The 24,730-nt window shown below is 41.5% G+C and overlaps 2 protein-coding genes and 1 long non-coding RNA gene across 11 annotated transcripts; 1 reads left to right on the forward strand and 2 right to left on the reverse strand.

Moving 5' to 3' along the window:
* Nucleotides 1-1,960: 1,960 nt before the first annotated feature.
* On the reverse strand, nt 1,961-11,769 carry si:dkey-206d17.12 (uncharacterized protein LOC563108 homolog). Its single transcript, XM_037094055.1, has 6 exons — nt 11,257-11,769; nt 9,272-9,750; nt 6,088-6,227; nt 4,964-5,198; nt 4,777-4,877; nt 1,961-4,627 (listed from the first exon to the last, which is right to left on the reverse strand). The coding sequence occupies exons 1-6, from the start codon at nt 11,491-11,493 to the stop codon at nt 3,678-3,680; spliced, it is 2,142 nt and encodes a 713-aa protein (XP_036949950.1). The 5' UTR covers nt 11,494-11,769; the 3' UTR covers nt 1,961-3,677.
* Nucleotides 11,461-24,705, forward strand: oscp1a (organic solute carrier partner 1a). 9 transcript variants are annotated; one of them, XM_037094060.1, is made up of 11 exons: nt 11,461-11,600; nt 14,090-14,180; nt 19,919-20,073; nt 20,162-20,329; nt 20,512-20,592; nt 20,682-20,785; nt 21,602-21,730; nt 21,836-21,890; nt 23,744-23,907; nt 23,997-24,057; nt 24,212-24,705. In XM_037094060.1, the coding sequence occupies exons 3-11, from the start codon at nt 19,921-19,923 to the stop codon at nt 24,329-24,331; spliced, it is 1,035 nt and encodes a 344-aa protein (XP_036949955.1). In that variant the 5' UTR covers nt 11,461-11,600; nt 14,090-14,180; nt 19,919-19,920; the 3' UTR covers nt 24,332-24,705. The 9 variants fall into 9 exon arrangements, with proteins under 9 accessions (XP_036949955.1, XP_036949954.1, XP_036949959.1 ...); XM_037094059.1 differs by lacking the exon at nt 14,090-14,180 and having other exon boundaries at nt 11,468-11,600; XM_037094064.1 differs by lacking the exons at nt 11,461-11,600; nt 14,090-14,180 and adding an exon at nt 16,307-16,324.
* LOC119017393 lies at nt 18,046-19,190 on the reverse strand. The gene is made up of 3 exons (XR_005074416.1): nt 19,101-19,190; nt 18,724-18,824; nt 18,046-18,182 (listed from the first exon to the last, which is right to left on the reverse strand). It is a non-coding gene; the product is annotated as an uncharacterized LOC119017393 (long non-coding RNA).
* Nucleotides 24,706-24,730: the final 25 nt, after the last annotated feature.

Raw genomic sequence — 24,730 nt, forward strand, 5'->3', positions numbered from 1 at the left:
ACTAACTGACTGTGCAGTAACTATTATGCTGTTTCATTGGCAGGCTTGGATATTAAAACACAATTATGAAAGCATCGGAAAACGTGACTGTTGATAAAACGTGTTAAAAAGAGTCTGTAGGTTTTACAACTATAATTACCAAGAACAGCCTGAGCTCTGTTGGGTCATGATAGCGTCTCCTCAGAGTCTGACATCATCAGACATCACCTTTTTGTAAAATAAATGATCCAGGTTGGTGCCAATTATATCATTAATTGCACATCATGGTATTGCATGTTAACACAGGGATGAATGCATTCCAAAATGTTTAATGAGTTAAAGATGCTGTCTAGATGGTCTTCCTTTACTATGATATTAATAATTATTGTTCTCTTTCCTGTTTGTTATTATTTACACTCAACAAACAGTTGGGGTTTATTGTTTTATCTCACAGCATCTAGATTCTGTTGAAAGTAGCTGAGAAGAACATTTCCTTGTTCCACATCCGTGTTCGTATGTGGGCCTGTATTGTGCGTTGGGAGTTTAATATGTATTTAGTTAATATCATTTTGCAGTGTAAGCAGGGAAAGTACAGTTCAGGCTGAACTATTTATTTTTTTTCCTCAACTGAGTCATAAATCAGTTTGAGTTTTTCCCTCCAGCTGCTCTTTGTGTTTGCTAAATGTCCCATGACTAAACACGCTCACTGTCGTACAGTATGAAGCAATCATGGATCACAATTTGTCTTACTGAGCACCTACGATGCGCAAATCCACCGTGTGGTAACAGTGGGTGGGTTCATGGAGATAAAGAGGCTATTTTTCACGTTGAAAGTTTTTTTTTTTTTTTTTTTTTTAAAGTTGATTAAGTCTTCAACTGTCAGTAACTGAAACAGGAGGTCTCCCAGCTCGGCACCACATGCATCATTATCTGATCCATCTCTTAATTTAAGAAGACGAACACGTTCTGCTTTGGTTCGTCACAACTTTGTTCTTTTTTTGACTCTGTGTGGATTCACAGAGGCGATATTCAAATGTTGTTTAGCCGTTGTTTAGTGTTTTAAACCTGCACCACAGGTGATCATCTGACTGCAGAGATGAGAGGTTTAAACATATACACACACACGCGAGTGATACACACAAAGACAGCAAACCTGTTTTACATATGTACTGCAGTGTGTGTATATACTCCTCCACTTATTTGGATACAGTCGGCGGCAGAGTGGCTGATAAAGTAAATTTACTCACTGTACTCAAATAAAAATGTGAGGTGTTTCCCTTTACTTTGACATCAGTACATATTAGAGGGTTATAACTTACTTCAACCTCCGTGACATTTATAGCTATAGACATTTAAATATATATAGATATATAGTTTCATATATGCGATGCAGTGTTAGCTGTTACACTGTTTTTACTGTGATGCTCTAAAATTATTTTGTGGACTTCACCCGACTTCCCGTCAGCATCAGAGGGCGAAAAGTTTTTTACTTTTCAGTAGAATATAGTTTAATAAGTCAACTGACCGAGCTATGCCTTATTACATGTTTTGATCTCAAACTGGACTGATGTTTTGTTACTGGTGCTTTGTTGTTTATGGTATTTATATTATAAGGTAAATATGTTATTTTCTCTTATCATACTTGCGTATTGTATATTTTAGTCTGGTTAACTATCTTCCATATAATGAGGTCTTGTTGTTTATCTATGTTTCTTATCAATAGTGTGAGGTGACCTTCAGTCCCATTTAAGGTGCCTTTTTAATAAAATGTATTTAAGATGTATTTCTCAAACAGTATTTGAACAACCATTTTGCTGGCTTCTGTGTGACGTCTGATTGATGCAGTTGTCTCCAGTAATTTTCCTCGAGACAAGGTCTGCACACGTCTCTCTGCACACACACTGTAAGTACTGTCAAAGAGTGAAAGATGGATGCTCAGTTACTGTTGAGTAAGACTGTGGTCATAAATTCACGCTGCACATGATGACAAATGTTTATTTTTATTTTCGTAACAATTACAGTCATCGACATAAACACTACACATGCAAGTCTGTCATTCTCAGTCAACCGTGGGTCAATTATGTCATGTAAATATTATAAATGTAACTATAAATTAAAAACACTGACAACATACATTTGTCATACTGTCCTCTAAAACTCATTTTCATCTTACGAAACACACGCTCAACACTTTCTCATCGATATCAGCTAAAATATCACAACACAAACACAGCAACACATTAAATAAACTCAACTGGGAATATAAGACGTACGCACATTATTATCACTTAGGCCTTTATAAAGTGTGCGTAGCAATAACACAACATCATTTCATCATAACAAGTTTGTTGAAGGTGTGAAACTGTTAATTACTGCCCCACGCCCCATGCAGCAGTTTGCTGGGAAAGTTTGGTGCACGGTGCCAATATGACACAAACACATTTTAACATTCAGTGCTCCTCTCACCCACACCAAACATATAATTACCAGCTTTATGAGGACATCAGTAGGCATAATAAAAGTATTTTTAATGACATAGATTCCATTCAATTGTACCAATTCAGGGCTCCGACCTAGGTTGCATCAGTCTGTCTCGCACGATTGGCATCACTCAATCTACGCTGGAGGCTTTATAGTTGGCTGGGCTGGTAAAATCGATGGTTGGAGAACTTAATCTGCTGTTGTGGCAGCTAGGCCAATCAGCACACAAGACTAGAGACAGAAAGGGAAAGGAAACCCCCATTAATCTGTTGTTTTGTTGTATTATTTCCATATTTTTTTGGCTCCTATTCTCAATTAGAACCAGCTGAATACTGGTGGCTTTACCATAAAAAAAAAGTTGGTATATGGGCCGTGCTGAGTCTCACTGTTTCCCCCTTTGAATGACGAATACAGACAACCAGCACCTGTTGGTATGGTCTTATTTCCTCTCAAGCAGATGCACCCAGTGTGCCAAAGCCATTGGAAAGACTGCTTTTGGGGAGCATTTGCTAACTGCTAAAAGCCGCAGACAAGGGATGTCCAGTACCACCTACAGCCTCGGATGCTCATCAACAGCCCCAACAATGCTGTGTCAGGGTGTCCCTCCTTTGAAAAAGGTGCACTATGTAAGATTTAGCCACCTGTTGAACTATACTCAAAACAAATAGGCAGAATATCACTGGAGTAACCACTACCTGCTGCTAATTGCAGACGCCATTAGCCAGTTAGCTCAGTTAGCTGTGCAGCTAGTGGTCCGGACCTGGAGCTCGGGAAGATTCTTGTTTACACTGCTAGTGTAGGAGCTTTGGACCAGGACAGGCCGGGGCTAACTGGTTAGCATGCTAACTTCAGTAGACATCGCTGCATCACAACTCTCTAACATAGCATCAACACTGTTTCTTGAGATTCTGGTTATAATTAGAACTTTTTTTTTTTTTTTTTTTAAATTCTTTCAACTAAAATCTGTACACCTTTAAAATCACATAATGTGGCATTAAAATCCTCTTTTCTCCTCATTTCCTAAATAAAAGATACAATTTGTATCAACAGCACACTGGCTCTTATTTTACCCAGTTCAATAAGGTAACTTATTTACAAAACATTCATACAAAGTTTATAACAAGGTGGATACCACAATACAGAAATACACAAACTCATGTTTAGATTCTCTGTCTTTCCACTGAAAGACGTGGGTTCACACCGGCCCTGGATTCGTCTCATCTCAGCGACTTGTTCTGACTCTGCAGCATGAGGATCTCAGCCACCAGCATCTGTGGATCCATCAGCTGAGGAAACATGTCCATGGCCGTGTCCACTAAGTTGGCGCTGAAGATGGCGAGGAGCTTCTTCCGGACGACCTCTCTCTCCTCCCCGTTGGCCGGACTCAGCTGTGTCCGTTGAGGTGGCGGAGGAGGCTCCCAGCGCGGCAGGCTGCGGGCCGCCAGAGGATGAGCCCCGAACGGATCGGACCAGTACTGCTGCCGCTGCTGGGGGTTGTGGGCTCTGCTGTGCTGGAAGTCTGGCGGCTGACTATACGCAGACATGCTGACTGGGTACGCGCCGTAGCTGGCGTATTGTGGAGGGCCGTAGGGGATGATGTCAGAGCTGTGGCTGCTGACAGGCCCAAGGCTGTACTGCTGGGTGTGGTGCTGGAAACCTGGTGTGGTCCCCTGAGAGGATGGGCCATGTGAGCAACAGCTGCAGGGTGCGCTGCGAGGAGGGCCGTACTGCTGTCTCATACTGTGGGTATACTGGTGATCGCTCCAGGGAGCTGTCTGACTGTCTATGGAGCCTAAACCAGAGTCCAGCTGCTCCTGAGAGCCACCGTGCCGAGCCGAGGACTGCTCGGAAGACGGGAGCTGGCTGGTCTTCTCCTTTCTAGACGTGGCTCTCTTACTGGAGCGATGACTCGCCTTCACCTGATGTTCGTGTTTTTGATCTTTCTTTGGGGAGCCGCTCTCGTGTCCCAGAGTCAGTTTCTTTGCCATGTCCTCCACCAGCAAGAGGCTCTGTCCCGGCACCGGACTAGAGCGAGCTGAAGGAAGTTTCTGAGCAGGTGAAGGGTGCTTAGCGCTCTCCCGCAGCTCATCAGCAAGCGAGCGACTGGACTGTTTGGGTCGCTCAGGGTGGCTGAATTTACATTTGATCCCGTACGTACATTTCCTACCTGTAGAGGAACAAATGCAAGATTTTAGCAGTGCTGTGCATAGTCCGGAGAAAGCACAGCAGCAATTTAACCTACATGCTAACATGCTAATGTCATTTAAAACACGACGACAGACAGGACCAGTGATGTGATATGATAAGTTCTCTCACCATATGGGCACGGTTGTTTTTTCTGAGTCTTTGGAACCTTTCTCAGAAAGTTCTCCAGGGTGGGTCCATGGCGGCCCAGAGGATCATCAGGAGGCATGAACCTGCGTCAGGAGATCAAAGAATTTGTTGAAAAGTCGCCGTCAAGGAGAGAGTGGAGGAAGTGTCCTATCAAGAAGGCGGAACTCACTTGTTATTGACGAAGGAGTACATGAGCAGCCTCTCCTCGATGAAGCGCTTCCACTTGGGTTTCTCTGCCTGAAGGTCCCGGTACATGTCGTTGGACACGATGATGCCGTCAGACTCGTAGGCCAGCTTGACGATGAAGCAGTCGTCGTTACAAACCACCCGCTTACCTGCCACGCGGCGTGACGGCGTGAACACCAGAATCTTCTTCTTCTCCAGGTCTCTCAGGATATGTTGATCTGTAATCAGGATATAAAAGTCAGAAATAGTTTCGTTTTGACGATAATAATCGGCTGAACACAGATATTATTGGTCAGGCTCTGCTTTTTGTAGCTTGTCCATCTGTAATGAGGACTGCATGCAGTAAATGTAAAAACACAAAACATTTAAATATACAGTATTTGGTTATAATACAAATGGATTGTAGCATACACAGATAAAAGTAGATTACAGATTACAGATTCCTCAGGAAATCGCTGTTCCATTTTGATTTGCGTCAGACAGACTTAACCTAGTTAAATTAACTACAGGCCCTTATGAGAACATCCTGTAAAAAGCAAACTATTTATCAGCACGAGCAATCTGTTCATTTAGCACACAAGCAGTCTGGTGTCACTTGCTGCTTCTAAACAGGCCACAGTGACTTCAATGGTTATTGTGTGGCATCAGAAGCCTTTGGAAAAACCCTGCATTAACATCCTTTTGATATGCAGTGACATAGATTGCAGATAGCAGATTGCAGAAGTTCATTTACTTGGCATTTCGATAAAAATCAACACGGGGTATTTCCCAGCAGATGCATCACGGGAAATCATATCTTGCTCCTCTCAATCTGTCGGGTCCAGTGAGAAACGCCTGTGTTCTCCGCTGCGTTATTTCTATCAAATAGTTGTTGTTGTTTGTTTTTTTTTTAATGTAAAGAATGTTTTTTAAAGTTGAGTTAATGTCAAAAACACAACGATATTCAAGTATGTATGTTCTCATTTCAAGTATGACAAAAAAGAAGTATCACAATAATGAGTATAATACCACCACACCTTGGATTAAATTTACAAAGGTTGGCAGTTTTATGTGGCAAAGCAGGAAGTAGAAAACATTTAAACAAACATGAATTCCCATCTTTCTCACCTGTGATGGGAACATCTGGCCTGGGCTGCTCCTTCCTCCACAAGGGAACAAACACAGTGATATCAGAGTGGCCTCGCTCCAGGAAGAAGTTCACAGCCAGCTGGATTCCCAAACAAGAGAAAACTTCCTTGTTCCCATGGCTGAATGAGGGAATGAATGAATGGAAAACAGGGAAACTGGTTGAGAGACAACATTCACACTTCAGCAATTAAAGTGTCTGTGGACAAAAAAAAACCTTGGAAAACAATGACTGACGTGTCCTTTGTAACGTCACTCTCACCAGTACGACCTTTTACATTTGCCATGTAAATCTGATGATCACAATAGAGTTATGGAGTAGAGCTTGTTGATTTAGTCAACTATATTTATACCTTTTTTAAAAAACCCAGCCAATCTATGCACTCCAAATAGCAGAAAATGTATCACACAAGGAGGGAAATATTACATTTTACATGAATATCAACAATATATAAGTCCTCCAGACATCCAGGCTGTCTGCTCTCTCCAGCCCAGAGACACTCCGACTGCACCCGGCCAGTCAGGAGACTCTGCAACAGCCCAATAGGGTGGTGTGTTTACTGGGGAAACTACAGGTCACGGTCCCCTTGTGTTGGCACTGCCAATCCTGGCATCTTGTTCAGACACCAGTGCACAAACTACTGACTTTATGGGATTCAGCTAAGCTGGTTGTTTGACAAGTTGCATCTCTACAGGGGGTTGAACCTCGTACAAATTGGTGACAAGGAGCTGTGACCTCCTGAACCAGCATCGCTGCTCGAAAGGGTTTTTAAAAAGCGCGTTCCCCAAAATGTCCATCTAGGCACGAAGAAGTAAAATCCTCCACTATGTCACTACGAGTACAAGCAAAAATGAGAGAAACATTCTTCTTTCTTTTCCAGATTCCTGATAAATAATAATAGTACTGACTCCAGTATCTGTGGTTTGATCTAAGTTTGTTGTTGAGCAAGGCGACATCATCCGCTTCAGCATCTACACGCAATTACCCGTCCGTCAGACACTGATACCAGAGCATTTAACCTCAGGAATCCAAAGACATGACATGTTGTCCCTGCTTATTTAGTTTAGCAGAGCTGCAATATGTAAATGCGATGCTTCTTGTCAGCCCTCAGGATTACTCTGGATGTCAAGTTTAAAGCCAAAACAAACACAGAGGTGAGGGAAACACAGACAAGAGGGAGCAGAGGTGTGAAATGCTGTCAGGCCCGTTTCTGTCAGAATCAGAGGTTGAGGAAACAAGAAGGCACTCATATATTCTCTGATTTGCATACTCGAGCAGGCTGTGTAAGACATGCCTGAACGGGCACGCCTGGCCGGGAAAAGGCAAGACGGAGAGGTGCTTACTGCGCACACACACACACACACACACACACAGTTGACACACCACATTTATCACAGTCTCACTCTCTCACTAACTGTTACTCTTCCTCAAACTGTACCTGCAGGATGTCTAGGTAAGACAAGGTGAATGAACAAAAAGGCTGCACACACCCAGAGGCAGAGCTCCCTAAATTACAGACCATAAATCATCCTAAGTGGTGCTGAAAAGTTGAGCAGATAACAGTTCCCGCTTTTCTTTTAACAATACGACAACCTTTAACACTAAAAGCAGCAGCAAACAATGTAAACAATCCCACAGGCGATGACAAGACTAACACTAGCTGTGGTTCCGGATGAGCTCGGTCCAGTTTGTTACAAAAAAAAAGTTTAATTTGTGATCCTTGAAAGTATTATCCTGTTTATTTAGGGTGACATGATTAATCTAAATAAAATCACAATCGAAATATGGCTGATAGAACTAAAATGAAGATGCTGCATTGTGCTGTAGAGCTGCAGAGGGGTCTTGGTCTACATATCTTGTATAAAAAAGCATAAAAAAAGTATAACATTTGTGGTTTTGAGGGGAAATGTCTTGACAACTGGAGCAATATGAGAATGTGTGCAAACATTTATGTTCCACTCAGGACGTACTGTGATCATTTTGGTGATCGCCTGACTGATTAATTCAATTCATATTTGGTTTTGAGACCAAATACCTACGGAAATACACTGACACGTTAAATCCTGAAATAACGTGTCAGTGTCACTGTTCTACAACCACTACCACGCTGATATCCTGTCTGAAAGTTATAAAACTGCATTCATTATCTTAGTTTGTTAAACCGTTGCCACCGAAACTCCCACTCAAACATCATTAATAAGCAAAATACAAACTACCAGATTGATCTGAGTCACTGAAGAGGGAAACTCCCCAAGTCACCTGCCAGACCTTTCAGCTCAAATTCACCTCAATGATTACGTTCAAGGAAGTTCACGTCCAAAACAAGCTAAGAGTGAATCACACGGTAACTTAAGAAGAAATCAAACGCCTGAGGGTTTCGACATGTTTAGTTCAGGCTCTCACTGTTGAGTCATTCACCGGCTCGCTGGACAGGTGTAGAGGTGACTTCAGCTCAGTTCGTCCAAAAAAACCACAGTGAAAAGTGGGAGCTGTAGATAACAATCGTAACAAGAACTGTAACTTGTAAAATGTAAAGATAAGAAAACCAAAACCTAAAAAGCTTCACCTGACCAAACGATGTGGCAAAAGTTTTTATCAGAGCTGCATTTTGACGATTATTTTCATTATCAGCTGATCATTTCCTTTATTCATCCTTCAATTGTTCCGTTTATAAAACCTCACAAATAGTGGAAACACAGAATTGTCATTTATAGCCTTATACAGTCATACCAGATCAAAAGACAGTCACTTTAGGATCATGTGTGAGAAAGAAAATCAGCAAACCTCTCAGAAGTTGAAACATATAAATGTAAGAAAAAAGGTATAAATAGGAGATGAATTGTCATAATCACGACACGAAAGGTCATAAATACCAGATAGAAAGAAATTAATATTAGGAAAATTACATAAATAGGAGAAGAAAATACATATTTATGTGATAAAAAAAAAGTCAGAAATTTGAGATACAAAGTCAGAAATATGGGATAAAAAATGTTGTAAGAGATTAAAAGTCGCAGTAGACTAAAACAGTTGCTGATTAACTCAAATCATTTCAGCAATAAAACTATAAAACAAAGAAAAGCAGTTTTGAGGTAATAGCACCTGTTAATTTGAGGCTTTACATTGATTAACAAACTAGCATCTGATCAATCAGCTGTTTCTCACCTCATGGCCACATTACTCCCGTCTATGACGACCGGCCGGAGAGCGTCCTCATCCTCACCACTCTCCTCTCTGGTCTGATCGCATGACGACGATGATGATGATGAAGGTAAGGGCAGCAGCATGGTGGGGCCCACAGCATGGATGTCCCCTCTGGGCACCAACACCGACATGGTGGTCACCGACCCCTGCTTGGCCTCCCGACTGACCCCGATCCTCACCAGCTCCCCGAGGACTTTATCTGTGTCCGTGTTGGGGCCGAACTGCTGCTGCACGGCCTGAACCTGAGCCGTGGAGTAGCCCAGCTTGTGGAAGAAGTCCAGCTGGGCCTCTGGGTTCTGGGGGTCCGGGGAAGGGTCGGGATCGCTTGGACGCATGCTCTCACAGGAGGGACAGGAGGAGTCTGGAGCTGGGAGAGGTGGAGGGCAGATCCATGCAGGTGTGTCAGCGTCTGTGAGGTTCAGACGCTGATCATGTTCCACCTGTTGGGACAAAAATACAACATTATAAATGATACTGTGAGCAGAATTTAATCCTAAAAGAATAAATAACAAACACTCTCTGTTTGAAGCTGCTACAATGTGAGGATCTGCTGCTTTTCAGATAAAACAAGGTCTTTGAACACATCATCTTGGGCATTTCTCACTTTTCTCACTCGATAAATGGAGAAAATCATTAGCAGATAAATTCACAATGAATATAACCGTTAGCCGGAGCTCTGACATCATCATTGTTCTTTTATTGTTTTAGTTTTTTCTCTCAAACCTACTTTGTAGACTTTTCTCCACCTTTCTATCTTATAAATGAAATTATATTTGGATATAATAACTGTTTTTTTCTGTACTAATCAGATCAGCACTCTTTTCTAGGGTAGCACCAGAGATTATTTTCCTTCGCGAATGATCATCTGCTGATTTTCCTTTCTATAAATTTGTCATTGCTAAACACCCAAGACGTCTCAAAATGTAATATTCTATATATCAACCTCACAATGAGAGCAAATCCTGACATTTAATAGCCTGAAACAAGTTAATGTTTGACAGTTTTTGCTTTAAAAAAGTTAAAAAGTCAATGAATCAACTAATCATTGTAGCTCTAAAACTATAAAAACTAAGGGAGGCAGTTAATTAATGTTTGAGAAGCTGAAAACAGAATGTTCGGCATTTTTTAGATGAAAAGTTGAAAATATTTGATAGAAAAGTCATAATCATGAGATGACGGGTCATCATCAGAAGGTAAAGAGTCGAACTTATGGGATAAAATTCATTATTGTGGGATAGAAAGTCAAAATTATGAGATGGAAAGAAGAAAAGCAGCACATCCTCATGTGAAGAGCTGAAACCAGCAGATGTTTGGCATTTTCGGGGGGAAAAAATGGAATAATGGGAAATAATTATGTCACAAATATGAGAAGAGAAATCGAAAATATACCAACAAAAGTCATAATCATGATATAAAGTCATGATAACATGAGAGAAAGTAAATATCATCAGACTAAAAAGTCAATCTTATGAACTGCAAAGTCACAATTACGATGGAAATTGGAAAATATACGAACAAAAGCCATAATCATGATATAAAGTAAATATTATGAGATTAATAAAGTCATAATTCTGAGACACAAAGTGACAGATATGAGACCAGAGGCTGAAAACATTTGATTTTTGGTTTGAAAAGTCAAAGTCAGACAGGAATGATTCGTCGCTCGTCAGGACAGTTGCACATCTGAGGCTGATCAATGAATCGACTGTTGTTTCTGTCCTGATCACGTTACATTCACCATCCTGACTGAGGGAAGTTTAACGTGCTACACATAAACGAGCTGAACAGCAGTTTCTGTGTCATCGAGTGACAAAAACAAAAGTTTCAGCAACATTTAATGACAGTGAAACAATGAAAGTGTCTGTATGCGAGCGAGTTACAGAAAGTCGGAGCTGCTTCCGCCTCAACTTCACTTTAACGACACAAGACAAGAGACACAAACTTACCTTAAAACCCTCCGACGAGTCTTTAAACGCGTCTTTTCTTCTCCTCGCTCGGGTTGTCGAGCTCAGCTGATGAGGTCTGCGCTTTTTAACTTGTGTGCTTGTGTATAAGGAAGTCGGGTTTTTCCTCCTCCTGACATCATCAGACGAACCAGCGGCCGCGACCGACCAAACGTGGAGGTTCTGGGGCGAGTCACATGCTGAGACTGAGTATGTAAATGACAATCCGCCGTGACTCATCCAACCTACTGCGAGCAATTACACCAGAGTTAACCAGGAACATCCAGACAGGTAAACGAGAAGCAGCCTGATCAGGTGTCATGGCCTGCTGCAGTGCTGCAGCCCAGGTGAGGCGAAGCTTGACTGCTTCATACTCTGTTGACACTTCAGTGAAATATTGTCTTTATCTTATACATACAGCTTCTAAATTATATTTGTTTTATTATTTTGGATATGCTAAAATAACATAAGGTGGCCTTGAGGGTCAAAACAAAACATCTCAGACAAATGAAATGTTGTGTTTTAAGAAGTTATGCATTTTGTGAAATGTTTTAACAAATATAATGTTGATTTTTAAAACGCACTGCAGTCTCAGAGACATGTTGTATTTTGTGAAATGTTGTTGTGTTTTGACCCTCAAGGCCACCGTACTAACTTGGGACTCAGGTGATCAAGTAAATGTAGTGGCTTAAAAAGTAAAATAATAATTGCCTCCAGATGTAATACACAACTTCTAAATTTATTTGTTTTATTAATCTGCATCTGCTAAAATAATATATGGTGGCCTTGAGAGTCAAAACAAAATATCTCAGACAAAGTGTTGTGTTTTACGAAATTATGCATTTTGTGAAATGTTTTATCAATGTTGTTGTGTCTTTAAGAAATGTTGTTGTGTTTGTTGGAACGTTATATTTTCTAAAAATGTTTTCTGAAGTGTTGTTGAGTTTTAAAACACAATGCTGTCTCAGAGAAATGTTGTGTTATGCGAAATGTTATTTTCTGAATTGTTTTGTTTCTAAAAATGTTGTGTTTAATACAATGTTTTTGTGTTAACTGAGTCACAAATATGAGAAAAAAAGATTTCATTATGAGATAAAAGTCAAACTCATGATGAAGTTATATTTATTAGACAAAATAAATGTTATTGAGTTTTGTCACACACTGTTGTCTTTAAGAAATTTGTTTTCTGAAATGTTTAATTAAATGTTTTTTGACTGAGGTGATCAAATAAAATGTAGTACCTTAAAAATTGTAATATTTGTTTCAAAAACTGATGAAAAATGACTTCCCAGCAGTGTGAAACAGAGAGATGATAAACTTATTTATAAATTGGCTTCTACTTCTGAAAAACACAAGAGTACCTATTATTTAAATCTTGTGTTTTATCCATCTCTTTTTTTGGAGACTAAATCCCATCAAATCATCTCATCTCAAGAATAAATGTCCTGTATCAACAACTATCATTTATCTATTACATAATATATACAGTTTCTTACATAATCAGTCAGATGCTAGGCCCAAAGGCAAAACTATGTTTTGCCAACCACATTTCTGAAACTCTGGTATTTCACAAGTGTCAGATATCAGCTGGTGAGATCTTAAACGGGCACAAATTCACTGAGTATAATGTGTCATGAGAGTCTAATATGTACTGAGATGTACAAAAGAAAAAGGAGGAAAAAAGGACTTTAAAACTCAATTTTAACAGAATAGTTTTGATATTGCTTCAGCCACTTGGGTTAGCTTAGCACAAAGACTGTAAACAGGTAGAAACAGCTAGCCTGGCTCTGTCCTACCAGAGCAAACCAGTTAACACATTATATTTCCTGTGTTTAAAAAAAAAAATAACGACACAATGTGGTTTTATTTATGAGTTATTTCTGAGGTTTTGTCTCCTTGTTATCATTCATCACAGGTTGTAGCCTTAATTGTGACCAGTTCAAAACAAAAGGTCTTTTTTTCCTTCTCTAATTGTTTCATTTATTGTCACATTTTTTTAAAAAAGAAGAAGAAAAAAACACATATTTAATGGAGCAGAAAGACATATAATACCTGTAATTTTCTGTGGTACTGTCTGGTTATCCCCGAACAAGGGAGGCCTTCGTGGGCCTTGACCTCCAGCTTGGGAGTCACTGCTATTGATGTTGCTTCCAAATATATAATATTATTGTGTTGTTTGTTTGTTTGTTTTATCTAAAGACGATGTCAGAAGCCCCAGTTGATTTACAGCTACAGCAAAGCCACGCGTCTTACAATTACAGGCCTTGTGCTCACAGTGTTTTGCATACTGTCACTAACAGAGAGTAATTTGAATAGTCTTGTCAGGAATCTTTCACACTTGCTTTAGGTGTGTTATCAATCACTCTAGTCGAGGCGCATGTGCGCACTGATGAAGAAACAAAGACATTTCAGTCCTGAGATTGACGTCGGTATTCTGGGTGAGAAGGAGGGCAAAATAAAGATTCTGAGGCGAGAACACATATCTGAGATTCCTTCCATATTGTGTCTCTTTCTTGAAACTCTGTAACTTTTGCATCAGAAATCAAACAGTTTTTTAAGAATACTAAAAAGTAACATCAGAAATCTGCAAATAAATGTCGCAATCTGAGATTTCTCTTAAATCTTGTTTCCTCAGAGACAGAGTTTTACATATGTCATGATTTATTTGTTTATTTCAGCAACAACAAAAAAATAACAGCATGACACGTTATTTTCATAAATAAAATCATTATGTGGCGTTGCATTCCCAATACATGCAGTATTTCTAGCAATGTACGTGAGAATTTTATAAGATAATATATTTTTTCTTTACTGATGCATTTCTTATTCGATTTAGCCTCTGTGACAATTTCGTCTTCTCCACGGTGGTTCTGGCTTGTGCACCCTTTGAGGAGGGATGTTAGGAAGAACAGGAGGATGAAGTCCAGGTATGTCTGCAGGCACAGTGGGTGCTGGATGTACCATATGTGGTCCATGGCCATCTGACTTTGTTGGTCCAGAAACAGATGTTGCAGATGTTGGTGGTTCTGGCGCCGCTGTGGTTTGTGCCTCAGTTGGTGGTTCGGAAACAGCAGCGGATGTTGTCGATTCTGGCGCCGCTGTGGTTTGCGCCTCAGTTGGTGTTTCGGAAACTGCAGCGGATGTTGCCGATTCTGGCGCCGCTGTGGTTTGCGCCTCAGTTGGAGGTTCGGAAACTGCAGCGGATGTTGCAGATTCTGGCGCCGCTGTGGTTTGCGCCTCAGTTGGAGGTTCGGAAACAGCAGCGGATGTTGCAGATTCTGGCGCCGCTGTGGTTTGCGCCTCAGTTGGAGGTTCGGAAACAGCAGCGGATGTTGCCGATTCTGGCGCCGCTGTGGTTTGCGCCTCAGTTGGTGGTTCGGAAACTGCAGCGGATGTTGCCGATTCTGGCGCCGCTGTGGTTTGCGGCTCAGTTGGTGGTTCGGAAACTGCAGAGGATGTTGTTGATTCTGGCGCCGCTGTGGTTTGTGGCTCAGTTGGTGGTTCGGAAACTGCAGCGGATGTTGCCGATTCTGGCGCCGCTGTGGTTTGTGGCTCAGTTGGTGGTTCGGAAACTGCAGCGGATGTTGCAGATTCTGGCGCCGCTGTGGTTTGAGCCTCAGTTGGTGGTTCGGAAACAGCAGCGGATGTTGCCGATTCTGGCGCCGCTGTGGTTTGTGCCTCAGTTGGTGGTTCGGAAACTGCAGCGGATGTTTCCGATTCTGGCGCCGCTGTGGTTTGTGGCTGAGTTGGTGGTTCGGAAACTGCAGCGGATGTTGCCGATTCTAGCGCCTCTGTGGTTTGTGGCTCAGTTGGTGGTTCGGAAACTGCAGCGGATGTTGCCGATTCTGGCGCCGCTGTGGTTTGCGGCTCAGTTGGTGGTTCGGAAACTGCAGCGGATGTTGCCGATTCTGGCGCCGCTGTGGTTTGCGGCTCAGTTGGTGGTTCGGAAACTGCAGCGGATGTTGCCGATTCTGGCGCCGCTGTGGTTTGTGCCTCAGTTGGCGGTTCGGAAACTGCAGCGGATGTTGCCGATTCTGGCGCCGCTGTGGTTTGTGCCTCAGTTGGCGGTTCGGAAACTGCAGCGGATGTTGCCGATTCTGGCACCGCTGTGGTTTGTGCCTCAGTTGGCGGTTCGGAAACTGAAGCGGATGTTGCCGATTCTGGCGCCGCTGTGGTTTGTGCCTCAGTTGGCTGTTCGGAAACTGCAGCGGATGTTGCCGATTCTGGCGCCGCTGTGGTTTGTGGCTCAGTTGGCGGTTCGGAAACTGCAGCGGATGTTGCCGATTCTGGCGCCGCTGTGGTCTGTGGCTCAGTTGGCGGTTCGGAAACTGCAGCGGATGTTGCCGATTCTGGCGCCGCTGTGGTCTGTGGCTCAGTTGGCGGTTCGGAAACTGCAGCGGATGTTGCCGATTCTGGCGCCGCTGTGGTCTGTGGCTCAGTTGGCGGTTCGGAAACTGCAGCGGATGTTGCCGATTCTGGCGCCGCTGTGGTCTGTGGCTCAGTTGGCGGTTCGGAAACTGCAGCGGATGTTGCCGATTCTGGCGCCGCTGTGGTCTGTGGCTCAGTTGGCGGTTCGGAAACAGCAGCGGATGTTGCCGATTCTGGCGCCGCTGTGGTCTGTGGCTCAGTTGGCGGTTCGGATACAGCAGCGGATGTTGCCGATTCTGGCGCCGCTGTGGTTTGTGGCTCAGTTGGCGGTTCGGATACAGCAGCGGATGTTGTCGATTCTGGTGCTGCTGTGGTTTGTGGCTCAGTTGGTGGTTCGGAAACTGCAGTGGATGTTGGTGATTCTGGTGCCGCTGTGGTTTGTGCCTCAGTTGGTGGTTCAGAAAGTGCTGCGGATGTTGGTGGTTCTGTTAGCGGTGATACTGTGTCAGGTGTAGTGTCAAGTTCAGGTGTTGACTCTGAGACCATAGTTTGTGGCTCAGTTGTCCTTTCAGGCTTCTCTCCATCATGTCCTTTCCCTGCACCTCTACCACAATCACATGGTTTGAGCTGAATGATGTTCTTAATAAGTTCAACGCTGGGGAAGTTCACGCTTAAGACACCTAAGCAACCACGGTTTGAGGAGGTATTCTTATGTTCCTTCAGAAAGTCGTAAAGCTGCTTGTTGACATTTTTAGCCAGGGTTTTAGGACTTTCAAAACGTGATGCAGGGGTGTCAGTGACTACAATGAAATGGCCACAAAGATGCGACCTTGTGTGCTCCAGTTTTTTAACAACATTGTTTAGCTTGCTGTATTCGAAGAAATGTGATTTATGGTTTTCTGTTCCGGCATGGAAGGTACTGCTTCGGAGGATGACAATCTTTCCCCTCGCCTGTTTCATGTTTGGTACTGATAACTCATTCCATATGTTATCTTTGAAATCTTCAATCATCTTTTGTATTTGTTCTACAACCTTTGTCTTGTACAACCCAAGTAGTTTCACTTTCAACAGCACAGTCTCACTCCTGTAGACTTTTAAGAACTCAACAATGATATTCAGGACTTCATAAAATGTGATCCCTTGCCCAAATGTCCAGTGACTGTCCCTGATAGAAACAGTTTGGTAAAACAGCCAAATCCCAGCATGTACCTTAAAATAACGTACTCCCACTTTAAGTTGCGTGTCCAAGTTCCAAACTTGACATTTTATAAGTGGTCCACCACCTAATGATAAGCTTTCATGTGTTCCAGGAATGGAGATAGCCGATACAAGAGTCTCATCAGATATAGACTTCATCCAGTTGAGGTTATACTGTGTTGGATCAAGGTCTGGGTTATCATTAAAACCATCTTCTGTACCTGAACAGGAGGTTATTCTGTTGGGGAAAGACAGGATACTTGCTAACTTGAACACATCATCTCAACTTTGATACAAGTACGACTATTATTTAATACCAAGCAAATAAAGGAAACTGACTAAATATGAAAAGAATATATGCTGAATAAGTTAGCAAATCATACTAGATATGTGATCAAGCACATTCCTACAAACGGAATATGGAGACATGTTGAGAAATATTTTATCAATATTAGTTTTGACTTACATTAAGAAAAGGCAGAAGAAAAGACAGATCTCCATAGTTGGTTGTTGATGGCTGATCTGTGGTCCGGTAAGCTCAATCAGGATTTTACTTTTATCTCTCTGACCACGACGTGTTTACATTTTTGTCTAAACTCTCAAACACCTGAAACGTTAAACAAGCCACATAAAGCGTTCTAAAAAACTTCCGACATGACTGTTGCAAATAGACAATTGTCTCCCTTGGAAAGAGCTGCTGTGAGAGGAAGTGTGAAGATAAACTTTCATTTGCATGTTACTACTCTCTAATCTTTTATTTGGAATGTGACAGAGAGAGAGAGAGAAAGAAAGAGACAAAGACATGGGTATCGTAAAAGTGGCGAGCTAATCGTATCATAACAGTTTAGTTAGTAAAATGAGGCTTTAGTCACAGTCATGGAGACACACAGCAGCGTTTTCTTTATATACACTGCATGTAGAAAAACCATCCTCAATCTAAACTACATTAAAACGATGTAAAACAGCCAGAAAATATCATTATTCAATATGCAAGTATGAGGACACAGTTAATTTTGTCTACTATATTTGTGGCTGTTTTTATTTGCTTGGTTAAAATTCAAATGTGTGGAATCATGAGTAGAGGATGTTTATAGTAGGAAAAGAGATTGGGTGTAATGTTCCACTGTCATGCGTGCATACTTTCTTAAAGTTACATCATGCTATGAGTGATTTAAATGTCATTATTTGGCTTCCAAGGTCCTACTTTCACGTTTGCATCATACTACAACATACAGGAGCTGTTAGCCTTCTCTGGTTGGCCGTGCCATGCGGTCACGTCATCCTCATCCTGGCCAATAAGCTCATGTTGGCCTCAGCTGATCCTCTTCCCTGACCACCTGTTGCATCTTAGTGCGGCAGGTTATCTGCAGAAGCATGATCAGATAAGACTTAACGTGGGCAATTTGTTGCCAGTGGAAATCCACAACAGGAACAATCAGATAATGCCTTTGAAATGACAAGACTGCCTCTGATCTGCGAGGGGTTCGAGACCAAATGCCTGCTTCTGCACCAGCTCTTGCATGTATAGGGAGATAATCCCTGCTTTGTCTTTGCAAGATGTCTGTGAGAACTCTCCCTCTGGTTTTCATTAATCTTGGCGGAGAGATGCTTTACATACTGGACCAGCGGCTGCGAGCTCACAACACGTCTGAGGACAACTCAGAGAAAGGTAGAGGTAGCTAGAGGCCTGAACGGCTTGTTAGGTGTGTGCGTATTTAGCTCCCAGTCATCCCCTCCTGCTGACAAATGGTACCTGTCAGGTGCCATCTGATAAACTGAAGATGTGCATCTCATATTTCTCATCGTCAACACATCTCATGAGAAAGCTATTGTCTCTCTGTTCTTTCGCTCACCTTGGCATGCAGGATTGTGGTCAGAAACTGACAGAAAAAGAGGTAAACTTACATGTTGTTCAGTCAGCTTCCTCTGCCCCTGTAGTGCATAGTAGAGTGCTAAGTAGTGTCGATTGGGAGATAGACATCAGTAGGCTGCAACAGTCTTAACTGCTGGGAATGGACAAAACACAGAAGGCCAACTTTATCTGACTGTTTGGCATCAGTTTTACTATCTAAAAAAATGATTATGTCCTATAAATTTAAAATCTTCTGGAAAGCGGACGGACAACTAAACATCTAGTTTAATTAAAGCTATAGAAGATCTAGCTAACAGTATTAGCTAGTCGTAGCTATAGCCCCGGCTAGCTAAAACTGGAGTTAAATCTAACAGCTAGCACTGTAGGTTACTTGTAATGTCGGAAGAAAAAAACATTTAAATGAACCTACACATTGGTAAATGTTTTAAGGCAGCGAATCCAATAGGTGATGGAGAAATTTACCTAGATAAACTCTTGCTAACAGTTAGCTTATCCATAACATCTCTGGCTCTGACTCTATACTGGAGTACATTAGATTTGGTGGCATCAAGCTTCATTTCACATAGGCTATTGTATTCAGTTGTAGGTTTATTTACTTTTCATTACCATATATCAAAGTTTGAGATTTGACAGACAGAAAGACACAAGCAAGATAAAGCAGGAGAAACTTTTGTTAGCTAGCTATGGAATTAGCCCTGGCTAGCGAAAAACCAAAGCTAAATGCTGCTGATTTTAGGCTACTGTAATTCTAATGATGTATAAAACAAACATTTAATAGTAATATTTAATGAACCAACATGTTGATAGGTTAATACTGTGTGTAAATCCACATAGATCAACCAATTGAGGCATCTAATCCCACTGTAATGGAGAAACTAACCTAGCTAACGGTTGCTAGCTTAGCCAAAACGTCATCAAAATGTTGTTTTTTTTATTTTAAGTAAGAAAGTGTAACTTGAACTGTAAGTAAAAGCATGTAGATTTATTTAAAGACAGGCAGACAGACTCTAGCAAGGCAGAGGTACATTAAAGATAATCCATGAAGCCTAATTGGAGATAATTAAAATAAAGGATACAGGACACATTTTGTTAGATACTGTAGAAACAATTTAGAGCTGCAAACAACACCCTCTGTATTTCAGTTCACTATGGACCAAGGTTGTTAAAAAGTAAATCCTAGTCAGAACTAACCATGTTTCTGTTTCCTTCTATCCCCCATATTTATAGTTATGAACGACATTGTTGGGACCATGTTTAGTAAAACCTTTATGGAGGAACTTCTCAAACCTCAGCAGCTGTATTCACACAGGACAATGAAAACAGTGCTAACTCGGTTAGCGCACACCTCCATCATGAGGCTGAACCCAGCCAGCATGGACAGGGTATGTACAGCTTAAATCCTAGGGTGTTAATGGTTTGTTTGTTGTTTTGCAGCTGTATTAATATCTTCTTTCTTTTTTCCTCTTGCAGCTTTATGAACTGATGATCATGGCGTTCAAATATCAAGTCTTCCTGTGTCCACGTCCAAAAGATCTGCTGCTCATCTCTTACAACCACATAGACACCATCAGGGAGTTTGTAAAGGACACTCCTGTGGTCCTGAACCAAGTAGATGAGACACACAGGAAGATCATTGAGGTATATTGCTTCTTGTTCAAATGTTTAATCCTGAGAGTCCTGAGACATATCGCCTCAGGATACAGTAGTTTACAGTTTGTACATTTCGTCCTTACTCTTTGAATTCCAGCTGTCTGTTTTTATGACCTACACGCTGACTGTACATCCTGTGTGACTTGTTTCTGTTCTGCCTGCTGTTGTAGGTTTACTCATCTTTATCAGAGGGTGAATTCCAGCTTCTCAGACAAACACTGCTCATATTTTTTCAAGACATGCACGTTCGTGTGAGTTCTCTGCTTTTATTCCTCCCTGTGCAGATGTGAGATCAAAATAAAGCAATTCATTGATAGATTTATTTATTCCTTCCTCTTAGGTGTCACTTTTCCTCAAAAATCAAGTCCAGAATCCCAACGGACGTTTTGCCCTGTCAACATCGGGCCCAGTGCCTCATGGGATAGATGTTCCAGGCCTGATTAGGTAGGCAGCTGATGAGAAATTATTCTGACAAATGTCCAGTTGTTTTGTTTGCTTTTTTTTCTGGGAACTTTGGTGCAGACATTCAAGATCCTCAGAGGATGTATCTTGTGATGTAGGTAATCCCCCTGCCCACCACAAAGGGGGACATTTCTATCAAAACCAAACTCATAGTGGATCATGAGGAGTGTCAGCCCATTCCATTTAGTAGATATTTCACTGAGGGGAAAACTTTGACCTGCTGGTGCTGGAAACTGGCCGCCAGTTTGGGATCATTAGCCTGCTAACACCCCCAAAATACAGTTGTTAACAAAGCAAACATGGTAATAATACATGCTAAATATCAGCTTGCTATCATTGGCATTTAGCATTTAGCACTTAGCACAAACTACTTCAATGTTAGAAAATGAACAGAGAGTACAACAAAATGTTCAGCTTCTCAGAGTTACAGTAGCTGACAGGGGGCTAGTGAGGAAAGCTAATTGTGCTTCTAGGCTAAGGTAAGATTGGCCTTTTCAACACAACTGAATTAATTTAGTTAAAGTTGATTTCTGTGGCTCTTTACCAGGTAAACGGATTATTAAATTTCTGGCAAATATAATCTTTTTCGTGTTTTGCTAACCTACAGTAGCACAGCAGTAGTATTACATGTCCATCCACAGACGTGGCCGCCTGTAGATGTCTGATGCAACTACAAACGCTCCTCCAGCACGTCTTAATCTGAAAATCATCCCATAATTAGTCTCAGATGTCCCTCTGACTGATGGGAGGAAATTTTAAACATTCCAGCGTGTCATCATCTGTTTCCTGTTTCCACAGGACATTTGACTGCAAGGGCAGAGAAGTGAGTCGAGCCGAGTTCCCCATAGGAGGATGTTACACCAGTCCTATCAGAGAGGGATCTTTTCTGCTGCACGGCGACAGAGTCAGCACACTGGGCCTGAACATGTAACCAGCTGAATGCTACCACACCATGTGTACTGTAGCTTACGTGGATGGACAGAACATGAGTATGTCAGAACATGACACTGCTGTGTGCTCTGTGATTTAAAGGTACACTGTGAACCATCTAGAGGAGACACACACATCTAAGACTCCCACTGTCAAGGTAATAAATCTGTTTGTTAGACATTTTTATGTGCTGGCCGATGTGGAGGGATTTTAACTGACTGTGGGAAACATTTAATGTTAGGGAAACTCAAATATACTGGAAATAGGAACGTCCTGGTTGTATTGTTTGTCTTCTGTAGTTTTAATATTTATACATATGTCCAATTTCCTCAATAATATACTGTCGATGCACCATTCCTACAGACAACATTTCATTCATTTCATTAACATTTAGGGCATTTGTGTAATTCATACATACATTCACACAAGGTGCCGACCAGCTCATCAGGAACAGTTCGGGGTTCAGTGTCTTGCCCAAGGACACTTCGACATGCAGACCAGGAGATTCCAACCAGCGACCGTCCAATAACACCAGCTTTAGGCTGGCTCAAGTGACAAAATGCTTTACAAACACATAAAACAGGAAAACACAGATAAATTATTAACAACAGTACATTTTATACAATAATCAAACAAGCAAGGTAAGAATTACTAAAACAAATGAAAGATAACTCAAAAAGGAAGAGTGAGAAATTCGGGCGGAGGCTGTTTTGAAGACTTTGTGTTAAAAGAGAGAGCGAGTCGGCCTGATCTCCTGCGGTCTACGTATGGAGGTCTGGAAGTTTAATGACAGATTTATTCTTCAAGTTTGGCATGCGTGTTCAACTATGAACCATGTATGCAGTTGACATGCAGAACAACAACACTGAAAAAATAAGTGGGTCAAGGCGCTCAGAGTGTCACATCCTTCACGGCCACTCCTTAAAGCAAACCAGTCGTCATTACACACCTAACGGCGGCATGTTGTTTCGTGTGTCCCACGTTTCACCCGAAGCGCTCCATAATTTGCCTGTCGACACACCATGCAAAGATACCATTATGACTTTAAGAAGGAGGTACAGGTTGATTAAACATAAAGGACCATACTGATTGATTGATTGATCGATTGATTGAATCCTTTATTTATTCAGGGAACGTCAATTGAAAGCAAGCTCTTTTTTTTCCCAATGACACCCTGATTACAAAACACCTGAATAGACAAACAGGATATGATCATAACTCACAATCCCATTCAGACTGTGGGAACACTGAACATGACGCGTCTGAAACCATCTAAAGAAAAAAGACGATCTAGTTCTAGAACGCGCTGTGAGTCATACGACCTCGTTAGAGATTATCTAAACAACTTTAGAGAAGTTAGAGGTAGCTGCACTTATCAGAAATAATAATCAAATTATGATTTTTAATAGCACAACACTTAGAGGTTCCTTCACTTCTGATACTTTAGGTGCATTTTGTTGATAATCCTCTTTAAGGCTTTCTAGTTAAAATGTGGTACGTCTACTTTTAGACGTGCGGCCTGATGCAGCAGCTGTGAGTAGGTTATAATTTATAATGTAAATAAAAAAGAAAAGAAAAAAATTATCGCAAAGTTGTGACTTCAACGGGTGCCTCTGAGATACGTAATGAAAGAACTCTGTATAGCAACTCAACAGTTCGGACTACTCTACTCACTGATGATGAAACATGAATTGAAAAGCATTTTGTAACACAGTAATTCAGCAGAATCTAGTTTCCTGGTATGATTCATACCAGTTTGGCTCACTATGATGTGGAATGGTGCCAAAGTGTTCTCACCAGCCAGAAAGCAAATATGTACGATGACAATACAAGTCTGTCATCACCCAACATTCATTGTTGCAGAGAGTGATGATTTGACAGTTCCCTCAGTCGTTTTGGGGGTTTTTTTGGCTTACATTTGGCTTGATTACATTTTACATACAGTGTGCTTTAGGTTTGAGACTCTCTTTGTATTTGTATGTGACCGTTGCGTGCCCCTCTGTGCTGCAGCAGGCAGACAACACTCCCAACCTGCTGGCCAAAGAGGAGCTGAACCTGCTAGCTCGTCTGATGGGCAGCATGAAGGCCGAGAACACACCCAAAGCTGAAACCGTCTTTCGGATCAATCTATTTAATACGGGCCGAGAGGAGGAGGAGGAGCAGGAGGAGCAGGCGTGAGTGCTTTTCTGTCTTTGTTCATCATCCATTGTATTATTAAATCAACATTAATTTAGACAAATGTGACTTTGACTTTGGTTGACAGGAGAGCTTCAGGTGGAGCCAGGGAGTCCTCATATGAAGTGATAAATATTCAAGCGATGCAGGTACAGCAGGGCACTGTAGACTGTAGACAACCAGCTTTTTAGTTATAAACTGTCTGTAAACAACTTTGAAACCTTATTAGGCTGACATGTTTTGAAAATGTGTCAAATATGAAAAATGTGAAGAGATAACACGTTTGCATTTCGTCTGATTCAGGACGAACAGGCTGCAACGGAGCTGGCTCTGATCGCCGGACAGTTTGCAGAAGGGGAGAAGCAAGAAAACCAAGAGAGCAACAAAGGAGACGACCTGCTCGCCATGATGGACGACCTTTGATCCTGCTGAACTAGTTTCAATGAGCTGCTGCGACACGTTTATTGTTGTCAACTGAACTACCTAATTCTGGTGGATGCCAGGCTCTTTATCTCAGGAATAATCATGGATAAAACTGTCACTGTGAGTTAAAATGTAACTTGTTGATGTGTTCAGTTATACACTAGGTTGTTTAACATTAATGAGACAGTAAGATAAAAATGTAATATATCTGACTCATACAGTAGCACCTGTGCACTGACTGACAAAAGACAATTAAACTTAAACTTTTAAATCATTAGTAAGTTGAAATATACCTGAGGAATGGACTGGAAATCGTAAAGTTGCTATATTTTATTTATTTTTTTTCTATAAATTAAAGAAAGTATTTATTCACATTTGTGGTTTGATTTCTCTATCATC

This window comes from Acanthopagrus latus, chromosome 3 (assembly GCF_904848185.1).
Source record: "Acanthopagrus latus isolate v.2019 chromosome 3, fAcaLat1.1, whole genome shotgun sequence".
Classification (NCBI taxonomy): domain Eukaryota; kingdom Metazoa; phylum Chordata; class Actinopteri; order Spariformes; family Sparidae; genus Acanthopagrus; species Acanthopagrus latus.

Bases quoted from the DNA above. Each gene is read 5' to 3' on its own strand.
- si:dkey-206d17.12 (XM_037094055.1), bottom strand. From the start codon at position 11,493: ATGAGTCACGGCGGATTGTCATTTACATACTCAGTCTCAGCATGTGAC. The intron at 6,228-9,271 runs GTGAGAAACAGC...TCCCTCATTCAG, and splicing joins GGGAGTAATGTGGCCATGAG to CCATGGGAACAAGGAAGTTT. The intron at 4,878-4,963 runs GTGAGTTCCGCC...CTCCTGACGCAG, and splicing joins TACTCCTTCGTCAATAACAA to GTTCATGCCTCCTGATGATC.
- oscp1a (XM_037094056.1), top strand. From the start codon at position 18,376: ATGTCTGTGAGAACTCTCCCTCTGGTTTTCATTAATCTTGGCGGAGAG. The intron at 18,488-19,918 runs GTAGAGGTAGCT...CCATATTTATAG, and splicing joins TGAGGACAACTCAGAGAAAG to TTATGAACGACATTGTTGGG. The intron at 20,786-21,601 runs GTAGGCAGCTGA...CTGTTTCCACAG, and splicing joins GATGTTCCAGGCCTGATTAG to GACATTTGACTGCAAGGGCA.